This window comes from Archocentrus centrarchus, chromosome 19, assembly GCF_007364275.1.
Source record: "Archocentrus centrarchus isolate MPI-CPG fArcCen1 chromosome 19, fArcCen1, whole genome shotgun sequence".
Classification (NCBI taxonomy): domain Eukaryota; kingdom Metazoa; phylum Chordata; class Actinopteri; order Cichliformes; family Cichlidae; genus Archocentrus; species Archocentrus centrarchus.
Window position 1 is genome coordinate 28,945,797 of NC_044364.1, and position 18,996 is coordinate 28,964,792.

An 18,996-nucleotide genomic window follows, 5' to 3' on the forward strand; every position below is an offset into this window, starting at 1 on the left:
AGCACCGGCTCACCCGAGGGCTGTGTGTTAAGCCCCTTCCTCTACGCTCTATACACACATGACTGTGTCCCCCATCACCAGTCAAATATCATAGTTAAATTTGCAGATGATATAACGGTGGTGGGTCTCATCTCTAATGGCAATGAGACAGAGTACAGGGAAGAGGTTCAGAGGCTGGTAGCTTGGGGTTCAGCAAACAATCTTGTGCTGAACACCAGCAAAACCAAGGAAATGGTGATGGACTGGAGGAAGAAGACTGTGGGCCATGCCCCACTGCAGATAGATGGTGTCTGCGTGGAGAGAGTCCCCTATTTCAAGTTTCTTGGGGTGCATGTGGCTGACAACCTAACTTGGTCTACCAACACATCAGCAGTGGTTGCCAAGGCTCAGCAGAGGCTACACTTCTTAAGACTATTAAAAAAATGCCACCTGGAGGTAAACCTGCTGCAGACTTTCTATCGCTCCACAATAGAAAGTGTGCTGGGGTACTGCATCACAGTGTGGTATGCTGGCTGTACTGCAAGGGACAGAAAGGCCCTGCAGAGTGTTGTTAAAACGGCTGAGAAAATAATTGGCTGTCCCCTGCCCTCTTTAGATGACTTGGCAAACTCCCGAGGGTTAAACAGGGCTAGGAAGATCCTGGGCGATCCATCCCACCCCAGTCAAGCTCTCTTCAACCTCCTGCCCTCTGGCGGAAGATACAGGGCTCTAAAGAGCCGGACAAATCGGTTCAGAGACACTTTCTTTCCCTGGGCTATTACACTTCTAAATAATGCTCTAAATATTAGAAGGTGTAAATAGGTGCAAGTGTGGAGCGGGGGGGAAACAGAGTTGTGTAATTTAAAGGGTGGGTTGTGGGGCGGGGTATTCATATGTATGTACCTAGTTATTTGATCTGTTATTTATTTAGTTTTATTTATTTATTTATTTTTTTAAGACACTAGATAGATTGCTTACATAATTTCGTTGTCACATCGCTGCACAATGACAATAAAGGATATTCTATTCTATTCTATTCTATTCTATTCTAAAAAGCGCCTTGAGGCGACTGTTTGTTGTGATTTGGCACTATATAAATACAATTGAATTAAAATTGAATTGAATTGAATTGAATTGAAAGCAAAACCGCATCAACATGTTTGTGTTTGTGCATAATTGGGATTCGGAAAGTCCTGGTGAGTGAACTGAGGAAAACAGCTGAACTGTAAGCTGTCGCCCCAAGAGAACACGTACAAACTAAGATCACACTGTAAACAGGGGTGACCACATTTTCTCAGTGTGGACACACAATGCAAATGATTCACTTTCACTTTGTTTCCATCAACATTAGTCAAGTTTGCAGCATTCACAGCCTTAAAGAATCTGAAGATTGCCTCTTAACATTTGGATGTGTTTCATAGGTACTTCATACATATGCAGTCAAGCTTTTCCCACAATACCTCAGGAGGGCTGAGATCTACTCAATCTGCTGGCAGGTCCTGCTCCTGGAGTTTGGAGCTGTGCTTGGGCTCATTGTAGAAGAAATTACCAATTTATCGTGACATTCATGTCCAGAAGCTGTTATCATAATAGAGACAGTCACACATGCCTTCTTGCTCAGGTTGGCCTCCCACTTGTATTTCTATAGTTAGTATGCAGTGTTCTGTAAAGGAAGTACTGTAGTAAGCTCCATACTGTGAAATCTCCAATTTCCTTGAAGTGTCACACTCGGAATAGCATTAATTTTCATAGAACAGTAACACTGAGCTTTGAACTTTTGAGTGACAGATACTCAACTAGCAAATTTTATTTTTTCTTTTTCACTGAGAAATTGTCCATTTGTAGCAACCCCAGGCTTAAAGACCTAATGTACACCTACATTTATATTCTACTAGTCATCAATGATCATTTGCAATATTTCAGATTAATTGTATGTCATTTTTGATGGAAAAGAAATGCTCTTTACTTTGGAATATCAGGATATTTTAAAACATCTGGGTTTTGGCATTCATTCAGACCTCTTCCTCTATGTTTGGATGGGTATGTTAGTTCCAGGCAAACATTTTCAGCATGGTAAAGTGCTTTGCAGGGGCGGAGCCATTAGCGGAACAACTCAGAGGAAATGACTGGGCCCTTTATACCAAAATAATAAAGCTCATCATAACATCATTTTACAACGGGCATGTGTATGTTATGAAGTGCCACTCATGTTAGCTTAGTCCGTAAAAATGCTCCACTTAGTTTACAATCTGTTGCCAAGTGACTGATGATGACGTTGGTGGACGGTTGGTGACGAGTTTTACCCACAGTGCACTTGGAGAAAATATTGGCGTACCACTCGAAAATTTGCGTGTCATAAAGTTAAATGTAAGAGTGAAAATAAAGCCAGTCATGCAGCACAACGGCTTATTCAATATTTTACACCTACTACATCACTAAAGACAGTAGGTCTTGTACAGTTTTTATCAACTATGACTCAGTCCTGACTGTGGCAACCTTTAAAACCCCGTGTAAAACATGAATGATGGGTGATGTAAAGTAGACTATACCTTTGGCTATATGCCATGCTCATCTGGATACACTCAGGAGAGGGCCTGCCTTCTCCAGCTCTCCTCCGATGTGCTAGAGGCCTGGCTACCTGAAATCTTTTTCTCTCTTCCATCCGGGCCCCCTCCAGGCCCCTGGGCGGAGCTTCAGGGGGGCTGGGAGGGCGACACATCCCTGGCCTGGCTCTGATTTGTTCCGCTAGTGGTGCTTTGCCTGATGGTAAACTGGATCTGATCTGATGCAAGGGCATCAGAGGTCACTTGTTATCAGGCAAGAGTCACAAATAAATAAGAAGCAGGCCGGCCCATAGTCAAAGGATGTGCAGGACTTTGGTCAGCTCCACCGTTCCTGAAGGCCTCAAATCACACGTGGCCAGTGCCGCCAGAGGCATAGGCGACATATGCGGGTGCCTAGCGCCCCCTGACCACCAGGGGGCTCCCATGCTCACCCACATTTGTGATGAAGCTTTGTTCTTTTTTAACATGCCAGTGTCCTAAAAGAAAGAAGAAATTACTCCACCTCTTCATATTTTTACAATTGTAACAGCACTAATTTAATGAGTAGGCCTCTTACTGACTGACTGCGTTAATTCAGGCAGTTTGGGCAGGCTGCACATCAGCAGTGCTCCAGGTGACCTGATGGTCAGTTTCGGTCATTAGTTGATGAAGCTACGAAACACGAATGTGACAGAAAGGAGCTGTCCATGTGGTTCAGAGAGGAGGGAAAGGAGAGGATTAAAGGAAGAAAAAAGACAAAGGTATGTTTCCATGAACAATTACAACACCTTTAGTTTGTATCCAGCTCAAAATGTAGCTAGCTATCACTAGCCGGTTAGGTATGGTATTTATCATGTCGCTTTGTCTGTCAAAAACAAGCCTGTGTCACGGTCTTCAGTGTGTTTCTAATTAATATATATTTTGCTTGGATCATATTATCATGGTCCTGGGTTTATGACCCAGCATTTTTAGTTTTAGGCGTTTTGTGCTATTGTGTTTATGCAGTTTTGAATTTGTGTCTTTTTCCGCTAAGTCCTGGTTGGTTTCATTGTTTCTATCCTCAGGCTTCTTAGTTTTCTGAGTTCTGTTCTTGGCTGTTGTTCACTATCTATTTCATCCTGTTTCAGTTCTCTGGGTTCCCCTGTTCTCGGTTCTGTTTGATGCCTTATTGTTTCTGCTTTGTTCTCCTCTTAAGTGGATTCAGTCCTGGTCTCTGTTCCTTGTGCTGTAGTTTAAGTCCTCCTCTTGTGTCTAGTTATGATCTTGTTGCTCTAGTGTAGGTGTTGTAGTCCCTCAGTGTGTCTGCTTCCCTGTGTTGTGTCAAGGCAGCATTTGTGTCCATGTCTACTTCCTGTTTTACTTTGTATCGTATTCAGTTTTACTCCCGTTGTCTTGTTGCTCCCTGCTGTGTCGCCTATCCCTGATCACCTCATTTGTGTATCGTCTATGTCCTCCTGTTCTTTGTCGCATCGTCTCACTCAGGTGTGTTTTCTGGTTCAGTGTCCCTGAGTATTCCTAGTTGTTGACCTATTAGCTCCAGGTGAGCTTTCTGGTTTCCTTGTACCTGATGTTCATCCAGAAACAAAGTTGTGTATTTCTGAGTTCATGCTTTCCTGTGTTTGGGTCCTTATCCTGCCTGCCACACTGCAGAATCATGACTCATATCAGCGTCAGTGTTCTTCAATATTTACATGGTTCAGTGGACGGGACAAGCTAGCTGGTTTTATTTGTGCATGTTCAGATATAACTGCATCTGTGAGCTGTGGTGGTTTCATTTGACTGGTTCAGTCACTGTTCCTGTGGTGACAGCGTTTTGTTTTCTTCACACTGTGGTCAGGTTGCATGGATAGACTTTTGGACCTCACTTTTATGTCCCATTTATGTCCCCCATACTTCCATCACACCATTTTGTGGTAGAGCAGCGTAAAAAAATTTACAAATTTTGCCTATGGCCCCTTCAAGGCTTTGGCCCGCTCTGATGACACCAACAACCATGTCAGGCTCAGAGTCACTAAAATCACCACAAAGCTGCACATGTGCTTTTAAGTAAATGTTAAGTGTACATTAATCTGGTTAATTTGTGGCTTAGGTAATCCTTGAGATGAATGCATTTAGATGTAATACATATTATACTAAAGATAATATTGTTCTTCAGGCTGACGAGCTTCACTGTAAGTTAACTGTAATTCACACTTTGGTCCTGAGTCACTGGTAACGTGAATACATTACAGGTGAAATATGTCAAATATATTTTTAAATTCGTGTTTCTTTTGTCATGAATTTAGATTATGAACCACACACAGCTGCATTTCAAGAGACTCTCAGATGATGTCCTAAAGAAAAAAGTAAGTTTACATCATTCTTACTGATTCTGGCTGAGATCTTGGGTGTACTTTGAGTAATATAGCAAATAAATATTAGTAATATTTGGACTAATTCTTTAATTAAAGACCTCTGGTATGTTTTAATAATGATGATATTGTTGTGTCTGCAGGGTCACAGTGCTGATCAGGAAAGAAACCAAAGCCCATCTAATGAACAGTTGGCTTCATCTCTGCGCACTCAAACCGGTTCGCTACAAGAAGGATGCGTTCTTTTATCTGTTAATTTCCTGCATATTTATGTACCATTATCTTTATAATAAAGCATGCTGTTGGTAAAAACATGATGTTTTCCCTGGTTATATGTAAAGCAAAATAGCAAAAAGCAATCATCACATCGAGCTGTGTTTATTGTTTTATTCCTGTTAAACAAACTGAGTACATACACGTTTTTAATCTTAAAAAACAGGCAACTGAAAAAAACAAAAACAAGTTGGATGTTTTGACTCTGACTACATGAAGTCATCCATCCCTCTACCTCCTTAAGACACATCTAATTCAGGATCATGAGGGGGGGTGGAGCCTGTCCCAGCTGACACTGGCACAACCCAAACCCTGTGACAGACAGATCGACCGGCCTATCACAGGGCCAGTTCATACACAATAAACATAAATAAACATCACCCGAAGCACCAAAAAGATTTTGGGTCTAAATGACAACAGATTAAATCAAAACTACAACATCACATAAAAAAGCATTTTAGGATAAGCATGCTGCCGCACATTTACAAATAAAGCATATATTGCGCTGTGAGAAAAAGGCACATTTTCATTCGACTGTTTAAGGACTTACTTTACAAGTCATAATTAAAACCATATAGTCAGTCCTCGTTGAGATCCTGTGGCAGGTGAAAAGTAGTTGCGTCTCACTCCCACGGGGCCTCAGCTCCCTCTGCCTGAGCATACACACTGAGTTCCTCATACAGACCTCCACCGCACGTCTCGATTGCCAAGCCCTAAAAGACCGAAATATTAATTTTACATATGTCTGGTTTTGAGGAAGCCTACTCTGACTGTGGGTTTAAAGAGGGAAAATGATGAAATACCATTAGATAATTACTGCCGATGTTTGGGTATCCTGGTAGCTACAGTTTTCATTTGCATAGTTGATGTTTCAGACATGACTCAGAGGTAAAAATGGGCTGCTGCTTAATGTCACAGCAGAACGACACAAACTGAAAAACTGTGCATTTGCATCAACCCCAAATTCTGGATTCATGCTGCAAATATGGAGCTCAGCACAATGTCCTCACACCTATTAAGTTAATGGATTTTTATTAATTATATAGATTCACCTGCATTTCTGTCTGCATAGTAAGCAGTGTAATTGGGCATTCTTGTTTCATTTAATAATGTGTACTAATAGTTAATATTTAACTTCAAATCCTTAATTTAGTAGTAATGTGATCATTATTTTAGTTACATTGTGTTAAGTTGTGAGTGTAGTTTCCAACAGTTACAGGTTCAGGCAGCAACAGAGCAGCATGACTGACACTCCTGCAGTGCTCACATTCAGACTTAATAAGACCAGTGATGCTGTGACTGTGGCGTATGGTCACAGGAAGTGAGCTCACTGACTTCTAACACACACTGCAAATACTGTGCACGCACACTCTTACCTTCCTAAAATAAAATCTTGGTCATTCATAGCAACATTTGTTGCTTTTATGTTTTTATAGTTGTAATATTTGCAAAAATGGGGAGACATAAAGTGCATTTACATTAAAATCAGAGCCTTTTACTTCATAAGTGCTGCACACTCAAAACAAAAGCGAATATATAATTTGTCCCCCTTAAAGTGAGGTTGCCCTTTTTTGAGGTAACAAGTCTGCACGATTCTTTTAGGCTAAGCCAAATGATCTGGCACAACTCAAACATTTATATGGTTCCACTTTTCCAGATATTGTGGGAATTCAGCCCTCTGTATGTAACAGTAAGCTCTTTTATGATAATGGGAAGCCTCGTTCTGCTTTTATTACAAGTAAGCCTGACATCTACATTTTTAATCAAAAGCAGCCTGTACAGCATGCTGCTCCTAAAGTTTTAATGGGAGTAAATAAATAAGCTCAGGTCACTCCTGTTCTCGTACTGTGCACTCTACTGGAGTCTTAGTAAGAGACCACTCTTACTAAGAGTGCACAGTACTGTGTATGTAATGTGTTCATGTTAGCCAAACTGGTTCTTTGCTGAGTGACTTAAAAAACTAAAACCCACCATACCAAAAAGTGAAACCATCACAATAAGATTACCTCTACTGTTTTGAACCTAATCATAAACAATCTTTAAAGTGTGCCTCATTCCTTCGCTCAGTTTTTGGTGGGAGTTTTTTTTTTTAAACAGCTGCATATTTTTTTCATTATTATTACAATAAAAACAAATAAATAAATAAAATTTCTTGCTAGACTAAAATACAGATTATATGTTCATACATTCTCCAATAAACCTGACAGCATAATTGTGGTTAGGAGCTCAGTGGTGCAGGGAGATTGTGTGTCCTGTTTTCTCGCTGTCTATTGTGCGCCTGTATTCTTTATGTAAAAACACACAGCTGTGGTGTGACATGTGACCATTCACTGTGACATGCTTACACAAATGAGACCACACAGTAAAGCAGCAGTCATTCTTTTCTTGAAGAAAGCTGGTGTCTTTTTTTTTTTTTTAAAGTTTTACTGTAAAACAAAGACAAACCTCATAGATGTGATCAGTTTCCGGCTCCTCGTATTCACTGTCTCTTTGTTCCAGCTGTTAGAAAATTAAATTGGGGGATGAATGCAGTTAAAGAGCTGGCATCATCTTATTTATAGACACACTGTACATAACACATAAAAAAACAAAACACTTAAAAAATTGTCCAGATTTGGCTGCTTGAAGCAACATGGAAGCAGCTGTGAAATAAGCGCAGTAAAAATGATTAAAATGTGAGCAGTTACAGCCACATACCTTTGTTAGAGAGACAACAGCTACAGTTTGGGCACCCCTGATAATTTCCATGATTTTCCTTTATAAATCATTGGTTGTTCAGATCAGCAGGTTCAGTTAAATATATCATACAGCAGACGAACACAGTGATATGTGAGAAGTGAAATGAAGTTTATAGGATTTACAGAAAGTCTGCAATAATTATTTAAACAAAATTAGGCAGGTGCATAAGTTTGGGCACCCTTGTCGTTTTATTGATTTGAATACCTTTAGCACTAATTATTGGAACAAAAAATTTGTTTTGTAAGCTCATTGACTTTTGACCTACATACACGGGTGAATCCAATCCTATAAACTTCATTTCATTTCTCAGATATCACTGTGTTCATCTGTTATATGATATATTTAACTGAAATTGCTGATCCAAACAACCAATGATTTATAAAGGAAAATCATGGAAATTATCAGGGGTGTCCAAACTTTTACATACCACTGTAAATAAGTGTTGGTGGAAAAGGATGAAGCAATTAACTGGAGCGGACATTATGATTACAGTACCAGTCAGAAGTCCAAAATGAACTACAGTATGCTTCTAACATCGCTGTCATTTATAAATGGCTGCCATGGAGAAAGTGACCTCTAATTCCTAAATGGACCAAGCAGCATGCGTTAGAAGAATTCTGGTGTTTCATGGGTAAAATTGGCTTTTTTGTTTGAAAAATTACAGGACATAAGTGATGTTTTAATTTAAATTCATACATATCATCAATATGTGTTTTGAAGCAGATGTAAATAGTTATTTTGTCTACCTTATGAGCACCAGGCTGAAAAGCAGCCAGTGTCTGTACAGTGGGATCAATAAGCAGCAGAATGACTCTCCTAGACCGGCTCTGGTTGGTATCTTAGCAGTTAGGAAAATATCGATTCAATTTATCAAAAATATTCACAGAAATCCAAATACAGTTGGTTTTACTGTATAGCTAGAAGCTAGCTTAGTTTAGTATGTGTAAAGTGTATTTTATTGAGCAAATCAGAACCTAATGTGTTCTGTATATGAATGTTGATTTATTGTTTGAGCCTCACTGTATGGTCATTGTCCTCTTTCTCTGCTTCCTGTGGGCTGTTAGTTTGCTGTCAGAACAAGAAATGTGAAGCTGATACCTTCAGCGCTCACCTTGCACACACACACACACCTACATATGGTCAGTTAACCTAATCGTGTTTGTCTGTAGGAGTAAACCCATGCAAACATCACAAAGAAAGGTCTCAGCAGACTGGAAAGCAAAGCCAACACGTTGTGAGGCAGCAGTGCTAACTGCTGCTCCAAATGCCATATTTTGACTGTGACTGTTGTCTAGACATTGTTTCTATATTTCTCTTCATTTGTGGTTCTAAAAAAAAAAAAAAACACCTAAAATTTTCTGAATGAACCATATAAAAATAAATGTTCCTTTTTAGTTCTTGACCCCCTGAATCCTCCGTTGGTGTTTTGCTCATCGTGTTCCTCACCAGTTTCTGTTTGCGTAGCAGCAGAGTGGCAATGAACACAGCGAGCAGGAGGCCCTGGAAGATGATGAGCCCGTCCTTCACGTTGCTCCTGTAGATCGCCGTTTTACTCGAAATGGATCCTGCCACGTGAAAAGATGTATGTCAGCTGTGCATTTTCATAAGTGAGTTGGTACATAGTTTACAATAAAAATACATTAAATGACTGCACAAAGTAAGAATTGCATTATATTTTTAAAGGTCTGCTGATGACACGTTGTCCCAGCTACTTACTGGTCACATTGACTTGAGTTCCAGGTCCTTCTATTGTATTGATGCTGCAGTAGTATATCCCACTGTCCTGTACTTGTATTCTGCTGATTTCCAGAAAAGCCTTTTTGATAGTATGTTTGCTTTCAAATTTAATGTTGTCACCTTCCACCACAGGGACCTTTTTGTCATTGTAGTTATCGACCTTCGTCCACGTCACAGTGGAATTGAATTGTTGGTTTGAGGACAGACAGTACAGAAGCACTTTTTTGCCCACTGTCACTCCATAGTAGCGGGGTTTCTGCTTGATCTGCAGTTTCTTGTCTTGGGCGACTGAGCAGACAAAAGAAAGGGTGAAAGATGCTGTGAAAACACATGTATGAAAACACATGCATTTCTTATAGACAAAGTGTGTATGAAAGCATTTTGTTCCTGTGGTAGATGATAATTAAAGTGTATGTCACCTATGACGTGCTTGCTTTACAGAGAACAGTGATGTACTTAACCTCCTGAGACCGTGTCCTCATGAGGGGACATTGTGGCTTCACCTTCTATTTCATTCTGCTGAATGGTGTTGTGTACTTTTTAAAACAATATTAACTTTATTGCTTTATGCTGTAAACTAACCCTATTGTCCCCTGATGAGGACGAACCTTTTTCTAACTAAGTAAGGAGTTCCTGTTGAAAGAGGAAGCGTAGTTTTTATATCAGGTCCAACTCAGTTAAAAATGCACCACAAACAAGAGCTTGCAGGAGGTGGAACAAAAGATAAATAATATATGATAATTTGGTCAGATAACTACTAAAATAATTACATGAGAAGCGAGGGTCTTAAAGATGATGACGGAACATAATCATACAGACTAGCATCAGAGCTATAATCACAAACTTACATTTGTTTGCTAATGAATGTTTATTGCAGTCATTAAGGCTGCAGCCAGTGATTATATTTGATTAACTGGTTGTTTTGTCCACATCATACAGTTTATCATATTGTCTATAAAATATAAAACAAACATAAAATATGTTGCCAGATTTTCAGGCGATATGATCATTTTACTTGTTTCGTCCAGCTGGGGTGAGAGGCAAGGTGAACCCTGGACAGGTCGCCATCCTGTCGCAGAGCCGACCTTTGACTCATACAGTGATATTAAAACATAATATAAACTGGACTGCAAGTTATACATAAACCAAAGTAATTAAAATTAATAAATGGAACAACTACACGCATGATGTGTGTATATATATATATATATATATATATATATATATATATATATATATATATATATATATATATATATATATATATATATATATATATATATATATATATATATATATATATATATATATATATCAGTTCATCAACATGACAATAATATTATAGTCTTTGTTTTAAAAAAAAAACAAAACTTCCTCTTTTCCCCAGATGTGCAGGAAGTTATGGTACTGCAGAGTCAAAAATAACATGCAAAACACTTGTATGCAGTGTAGCTGCGGTTTAACAGTTATAAAAAATACAATAAAAGACTTTGTGAGGTGTTATAAATCATTAATATTGTACTGTACTATTCTGGTGTACTGGCATTTTGAGTTCATCATATACATGCAGCACACAAACTTTTCTTTTTCCTGTATCATTTTCGTTTTTCAGTCACAAAGTGCGTCGATTATATTCCAAACGTTTCCACTTACCCGACAGACTGATGAAAAGAAGGCCCCAGCATCCAGCCAGCATCCAGCGCATGATGTCCACAAAGAGGGGAGAAACAAATGCTTCAGATGGCACGACTGTGCCGAGTTTCTCTGCAGGCCCGAAAGCTTTGAGATGAAGTGTCTGCACCAGTGGGTGTGACACTGCTGTTACTTTACAGGCAGGCAAATGAGGGGAAGAGCGCTCTATCACTGAACCAAAATAACAGCTCATAATTTGTGTTAATGACCATGTGATTCAGCAGAGGTGTTCCAATTTAAATAGACAAAACAGCATTATTGAGAAAAAGAATAAGAATAACTTTATTGGTCCCAGAGAGAAATCATATGTCTGACAGCTGTTTGTATGAGAATTGAAAAGCCTGATGGCCCTGGGTACAAATGATTTTCTGTATCTCTCTATCTTCCAGTGCTGATGTTTTATTGTTCCATAAAGATGTTATAAAGTGATCAGAGTTGTTCAGGATGGCTTTTAACATCTATAGTGTGCATTTGTTCACCACCTCTCCCAGTGTGTCCAGTCTGGCTCCAGTTACAGAACCAGTTGTCCCCACCAGAGTTTCCAGTCTTAGTTCCCACCTCTATGTCCACCCCACAGACTTCCACACGCTGTAGAGGGGGCCTTAATCTCTGTGATCATTACCTTCATCTTACAGGTGTTCAGAGGTGGTTTTTGTGACTCCGCTCACTGAAGGCATTGACAAGATTTGTGTATTCAGACTCCTGATACACACCACAGAGGCAGTGTGATCACACTGTGGTGTGTATCAGGCTAAACATTCAGGGATCATTCAGGATCACATTCAAGACAACTTAAACAAACATAAATAAAATCAAATTATGAGCTGCTTTAGACCATGGTATTATTTGAACTTGTGGTACTACAACCAATACAATATACATGATACTTTTAGATAACTTCCATTTCTACAAAACCTTTATGTTCACCGAACCAAAGAAAAGATTTCAAACATTAAAATCTCTCAAAAAAACTTTGACTCGATACATTAAACAAAGAAAGACACAGTACTTTGTAAAAGCCTCCAGCCAGCCCTCACTTCTTAATATTTTGCTTCCAGATGTTCTTGTCATTTGTTAAAGTTGAGCAGAAGTCCTCCAGGCTTGGAGAACTACTGTTTTTGTATTTGTTAACCCTCTCATCATTGACCTATGAGTCATTCAAGGACCAAAAAAATCACCTAACCACTGCTGTGCCTACACATAACCGACAACTAATCAAAGCTTCAATTTTAAATCACATCTTTGGACATTTATACCTTTTGTTAATATCAGCCTGTCACAAAAACTTGTCATTTGCTTCAATTACTTTGTTGAATCTACAAACAAAATGCCAAAGATAACACAGTTTGATTGGCATAAAATATCAGTTATGGCAAAAAAATAAATAAATAAAAATCAGAAATGGCCTCAGCTGTGATGAGAAATTTCATACTGTGGTTCTTTGGGGTGGGAGGGTGGGGAGAAATGATTGTTGGTTATTTTACTGTTCTGCAAATGAAGGAAATGAAGATTTAACTACAGAAAACTTTTATATAGTCATTGTTTTAACTGCACATGAAATATTGCAGTATTGTCCTCTTGTGTAGTCTCTGTTCTTTATCTTGCAAAAATTAGGTGTTTATTTAGAAGTGTGTCGAATGTTAGAGACACAACTGACTCACTAAATCTTGTGAGTTCAAGTGAAAAGAATTGTTTTTTAGACTTTAGTCAGCCTGAAGTTATTGAGATATTTTTGCCTGTAAAAATCTGAATATCTGTTATTATAACTGTAGAGCAAAGCCTCCTTCTCAGGTCATCCCGGTGGATCTTTGTGGGTTCTGATGGATAGAAAACCGTCTGTCACAGACGGCATGTTTGCCCACATGCAGTAACACATGCAGTAACACATGCAGTGTTGGTTCTTAAAGCTAGATGGAGCATCTTTTAAAACAGTGTTATTGTTCTGTGGGGTTGAAGCTCTGTGTCTCTGTGCCTCAAGCACTCTAGCACAACTAATGGGTCAGAGTTTGAGTTTTAACTTCAGAAAAAGAAGAAGAAGAAGAAGAAAGGCACTGTAGCAGGATTAAACTCAGCTCAAAACCCAATGATGTCAATTTTCTACTTATTGTAAATTTGAGGAAAAATTGTTTTAGTCCTTTCAGTGCAGTAAAAGCTATCAAATCATCAGGAAGCATTAGTTTACATGTGTCTACCTGACATTAAAGGGTTGTGTTTGTATAATCATTTCTGTTCTAATACCATCCATGTTATAATCATATAAAAACGAAAACTAAGACTGAAACTAATAAAAACTAAACTGAAATTAGAAAATCACCTCTGGAAACTAACCGAAAGTAAACCGAACTGAAAATAAAAATTCAATATGAAATTTTTAAAACTGAACTAATGAAAAAATATAAAACAAAAATAAATCTGAGAACAACAATGTCCTGCCAAACAATGTTTTACAGGATCCTGTCATTGTGTGACTTCATCCACACCAACCTGCTACACTGCTGTGAACACACAACCTTGTTATGCAACAGAAAGCTGCAGTCAAGAGTGAAGTTTTCAGGTCAGCCAAGCCAATCTCATTTCCCTAATCTTCAGAGTTGATAATGCTTTACCTTATATTTGCATACTGTGTCGATTTCTGTTAGCAACTGATAAAAAGCTTCTTCCAAGAAGCAGCAATAATAACTCGAAATGCTGCACCGCCATCCAGAAAATATAACGGAGGCGACTCCACAAATCTGTGCCTTTGGGTGTGTTTCAGTGACTCATTTTTATAGGAAACAGTGGCAGTGCTGAGCTGATAGGCTCATTATTTGATAAGTCAGTCACCAGAAATTAATTTCATTATTCAAAATGATGTAACCAGTGAATGAAACATCTTTTGGTGTTGGGCTCTTAATCGTAACAGATATTTTCACTATTTTTGAATTATTTGATGTACAAATTCCCGATTAATCCTCATCGTAAAAAACTGCTACCAACCTTAATCATTTTTGTGCAGTGGGCATTTGGGTCTGATGAAAAATAAAAGCTAAAATAAAAGAGCATTTTTTTAGCCAGACGGTAAATCAAACAGAAACTAGAAAAATAAGTTTGCTGAGCTGAACCCACATCAGTCCAAGAAAGCTGGGTATTACTGGGTAAGCAAAATGCAAATAAATCAGGCACCCCACCTTCCGATTTCTTGTCATAAGCGGGACATTTTTTTAAAATCTGTGTTTACTGTGCTGTACTGTGCTGCTGTTCTGTTTAAGAGGGCACGTTCCCCTTGAAGAGGGATTAGTAAAGAGATATTTTCACTGTAAAACCTGCTGTTAGAGGACTGGGCCAAAACTATATTTTCAACCTACTAACAAGCAAAGTTAATTAATTTAAAGCTGCAGTTAATCTCCACAAAAAAAAAAAAAATTGTACAAATGTTTAAATGTATTCATACCTCCAACCAGCAGTTTAACAGCTGTAAGTTACATTTAAGGAGGTGAAAGTAGAGCTGCTCCAGGCAAAGATATTGATTTATCTTCTATTTCTCTTGTGGCAATTATAGGCAAACATTCTTTTAAAAGTTGGCCCTCATAGACATTAATTTAAAGCACGCATCGGTTAAAGTCTCAGTAAAGGTGCTACTCAGTGGCATTTTTAACAGAGTCAAAGGTCAGTACACTGTACTCTCTTTCAGGCTTCTGAAGTTTAAATCTAAAAAATGTAACAGAATAGAATAGACTTCAGTGTGTCCTGTTAACCTCTCCACCACCAGAGGGGGCGCTGCAGCTTCACAGACAGTAACCAACAACATGAGCTCACAGATTACTTTTCCTGACAGTTGTGACTGTTTTATTCTAACAATACAGTTACAAGTTTTACAATAACAAAATGATATAAATGTACAGTTCAGAAGGAACAAAGACAACAGTATATAAAAGCAACATTGATTGTGGGCGTATCAGCAAACGCCCCGTGTGTCTTTTCCTCCAGTAGAAATGTAAACAAAAGGAGGACACTGTCCTGTGAATATGACTGTCCCATCAGAGGACACTCAGTGTCACAGAGGAGCTCTGCAGGTCACATCACAGACTCCTGACAGGAATAACTGCTATGCTGCTGCAGCAGGATATGACAAAAGAGACCCCTTGTGGAGGAAACATTCATAATTTCTGTGCCTTCTCCAAGGCTAATATTAAAAACAGTGTTGAAAGCAAATGAAAATAGACATCTTATTGCCTAAAAAACCAAAAACACAAGCTAGAAAACTGTAAAAGTGCATGTTATTCATGTATATACAGTACTGTGCAGAATGAATACCATACAAGGGGGCATCTGATCACATATTAACATCATCTTGCCAGTCAGGGACTACATGAAGAGAAAACAATGAGAAAGCCTAAATCCACAGAGCAGTCATTGCAAATCTCCAGGATGCTCGGAACAACTTACCTGTGCAAATCAAAATTAAAAACAACGTGAAGACGTACCAAAGAGGAGTGGTACCCTCCTCCAAAGGACTTTTTATACGTTTACTGCACTTTAAATGAAGCTGATCGCTAAATAAAAGCTATTTATGACATTATTTTCAAAGCATCCTGCCTCACCTTTACTGCCCGTAAGTTTTACACAGTACCGTATATTCAAAGTAAGACGTTGTAAATTCAATTAAGACTTACAAAAAAGCAAGAAAAGCAACATCTTTAGATGAGGGCAGACTAGAGATGAATAGATCCACTGCAAGGTTTCTTGTAAAAATGTAAATGGTTAGCAACCCCCCCCAATCATTCAGTGCATGTGCTTTGCATCTTGTGATCCAACCTGAGGCAAAACTTCATTTAAATTGCACAGCAAATACCAAAGTACTTATGATATTACCACAATTATTATTATTAAGGAGACAAAAATGTTGAAATGAAGTGGGAGCTCAGCAGTCCTCTAATACAGCCACGTTAATGTAAACATCACATTGTAAGTTTACGGCGTTTAAACCCAAATGCTGAAACAGAAATCCAGCAACAAAATGGCAAAGCGTGGCTCATTTAAGTTTAGAGAACATCTGATACCTGAAGGGACCAAAAAATATGTAAGAAACAAGCAAAAAAATGATAAGACATGTATACAGTATATGAGTAGGAAATACCCTCAGAAATCCTTCACTGTAACACAGTTAACTGCTCTTATTTGACCTGGGAGGGACATAAACAGTGCAATATAAACCGGGCCTTTCTGAATGAGCCCAACAGGAACAGATGCTAACTACATTAGCATGTTATCATACCTGTATACAAAACTGATTACCCATAGAAAATGATATAATTACAACAATATTACATATAAAAGAAAGTTTCCTTAACTGTTTTAAAGGATTCGTGCATAACTTTTATATTTTCACATAATGTTCTGCTTAAACTAATAATAGAGCTGAAGTGATGTCATAGTGGAGACAAAAACACAAACAGAATATCTGGTGTTGTTTAAATGTGACTCCATGAAGGCAAAAATTATGAGCAGTTTGCTCCATAAGCATTTAGAAGCTTAAACAGCATCAAACCACGCAGTCCTGTGACAGACTGAAAGATTATTTTATGTGATATTCAGATTTAAATAAACTGGGACACACATTAGTAACCAGGTCAAAGTCATTACTAAGCCAAAATAAAAGCTTCAACCATAATATGCTTTAAAATGCACGTGAATTCTGTTTATTGGATGATATTTGTAGAAAAATTGCTGAACTGAAATATGTTTAGAAACTTTTCTATCTTTCAATTTAAAAATCATGTAGAAATTTACCATAAAACAGATTCCGGTCCACAGTGATGTTTCATCCTACAGTGGAAGCTCCAGCATCTTCTCACTGACTAACAGGTGAAATAAATATTAGGTGTTGGAGTTCTTCTAAAGTCAGGGTACCTTTTAAATGGAAAGAAATCATATCTCATTATCTCATTATTTTAAAATGTGCATTAAAATGACTCAACCAGTTCTGTTGATGTTTTCTCAGAGAAAATGATTTGATAATGAGGGGTGTACAACAAAGCAAGATTAAGGAGGTACGCTGAGCTTTAAGAAAGAGATTTTAGTGTCACTAAGGTGGCTCTCTTTTAACCCGGCTAGGTTACATATAATTAGCTTGAAGTGTTATGTTTTCACTAGTTCTTTTGATGAAATATGATTCTGAGCTGAGAATATTATTTTACTACCAGCTGAGCCATAGACTATTATTAGCCTAATGCCCCCAATTTAATTGGAACAGTTCAAACTCGTACTGCCATGAGAATTAGCACACATTAATCTGGTGATGCATAAAATGCATATATATGATTTTATGTTTATTCCTGAATTGCAGCACTGCAGGAATTTCAGACCTCAATTTTCTTCTTAATTAATATTGTGATAAAATATACACTGTACTGCCAAAAGTATTCAGTCACCATCCAGATCATTGAATCCAGGTGTTCCAGTCACTTCAATGGCCACAGGTGTATAAACCAGCACCTCGGCATGCAGACTGCTGCTACAAACATTAGTGAAAGAATGGGTCGCTCTCAGGAGCTCAGTGAATCCCAGTGTGGTACTGTGATAGGATGATACCTGTGAAACAAGTCCAGTCACTACTACACAGTCAGCTGTTAGTGGGATTATAACAAAGTGGAAGCGTTTGGGAACGACAGCAACTCAGCCATGAAGTGGTAGGCCACGTAAAATCACAGAGCGAGGTCAGAGGATGCTGAGGGTCATAGTGCACAGAGGTCACCAACTTTCTGCAGAGTCAATCACTACAGACCTCCAACCTTCATGTGGCCTTCAGATCAGCTCAAGAACAGTGAGAGCTTCAAGAATGGGTTTCCATGGCAGCTGCATCCAAGCCTTCCATCACTAAGCTCAATGCAAAGTGTTGATGCAGTGGTGTAAAGCACGCCGCCACTGGACTCTAGAGCAGTGGAGACGTGTTCTCTGGAGGGATGAATCACACTTTTCCATCTGCCAATCTGAGGGAGGAGTCTGGGTTTGGTGGTTGCCAGGGGAACGGTACCTGTCTGACTACATTGTGCCAAGTGTAAAGTTTGGTGGAGGGGGGGGGGGGGGGGGGGGTTATGGTGTGAGGGTGTTTTTCAGGAGTTGTTCTTGGCCCCTTAGTTCCAGTGAAAGGAACTCTTAATGCTTCAGCAGACCAAGACATTTGGGACAATTTGATGCTCCAACTCTGTGGGAACAGTTTGGGGATGGCCCCTTCCTGTTCCAACATGGCTGCACACCAGTGCACAAAGCAGCTCCATAAAGATATGGATGAGTGAATTTAGTGTGGAAGAACTTGACTGGCCTGCACAGAGTCCTGACCTCAGCCTGATAGAACACCTTTGGGATGGATTAGAGTGGAGACTGTGAGCCAGGCCTTCTCTCCAACATCAGTGTCTGACCTCACAGATGTGCTTCTGGAAGAATGGTCAGAAATTCCCATAAACACTCCTAAACCTGTGGAAAGACTTCCCAGAAGAGCTGAAGCTGTTATAGCTGCAAAGGGTGGGCCCACATCATATTAGACCCTCTGGATTAAGAATGGATGTTTGTGTGTGTGACGGCAGACGAGTGAATGCTTTTAGCAGTACAGTATAGTTTGAAGTTTCATAGCTCTAACTTGTGGCTGACAGATTGGAGATAACGTGAGATCTGAATAGTAAAATACATATATTCACGTGGATTTA

General features: G+C 38.9%; 1 protein-coding gene and 1 long non-coding RNA gene across 2 annotated transcripts; one reads left to right on the forward strand and one right to left on the reverse strand.

Annotated features, from left to right (window-relative positions):
* Window positions 1-3,033: 3,033 nt before the first annotated feature.
* Window positions 3,034-5,151, forward strand: LOC115798821 (uncharacterized). Its single transcript, XR_004021504.1, has 3 exons — window positions 3,034-3,283; window positions 4,808-4,867; window positions 5,017-5,151. It is a non-coding gene; the product is annotated as an uncharacterized LOC115798821 (long non-coding RNA).
* A 118-nt stretch (window positions 5,152-5,269) lies between these two features.
* Window positions 5,270-11,431, reverse strand: cd79b (CD79b molecule, immunoglobulin-associated beta). The gene is made up of 5 exons (XM_030755668.1): window positions 11,276-11,431; window positions 9,602-9,910; window positions 9,332-9,450; window positions 7,592-7,645; window positions 5,270-5,859 (listed from the first exon to the last, which is right to left on the reverse strand). Exons 1-5 carry the CDS (start codon window positions 11,325-11,327, stop codon window positions 5,770-5,772), a joined length of 624 nt encoding a protein of 207 aa, XP_030611528.1. The 5' UTR covers window positions 11,328-11,431; the 3' UTR covers window positions 5,270-5,769.
* Window positions 11,432-18,996: the final 7,565 nt, after the last annotated feature.

Bases quoted from the DNA above. Each gene is read 5' to 3' on its own strand.
- cd79b (XM_030755668.1), bottom strand. From the start codon at position 11,327: ATGCGCTGGATGCTGGCTGGATGCTGGGGCCTTCTTTTCATCAGTCTG. The intron at 7,646-9,331 runs GTGAGGAACACG...ATTTTCTAACAG, and splicing joins TGCTACGCAAACAGAAACTG to CTGGAACAAAGAGACAGTGA. The intron at 5,860-7,591 runs GTTTGTCTTTGT...TCGGTCTTTTAG, and splicing joins AAACTGATCACATCTATGAG to GGCTTGGCAATCGAGACGTG.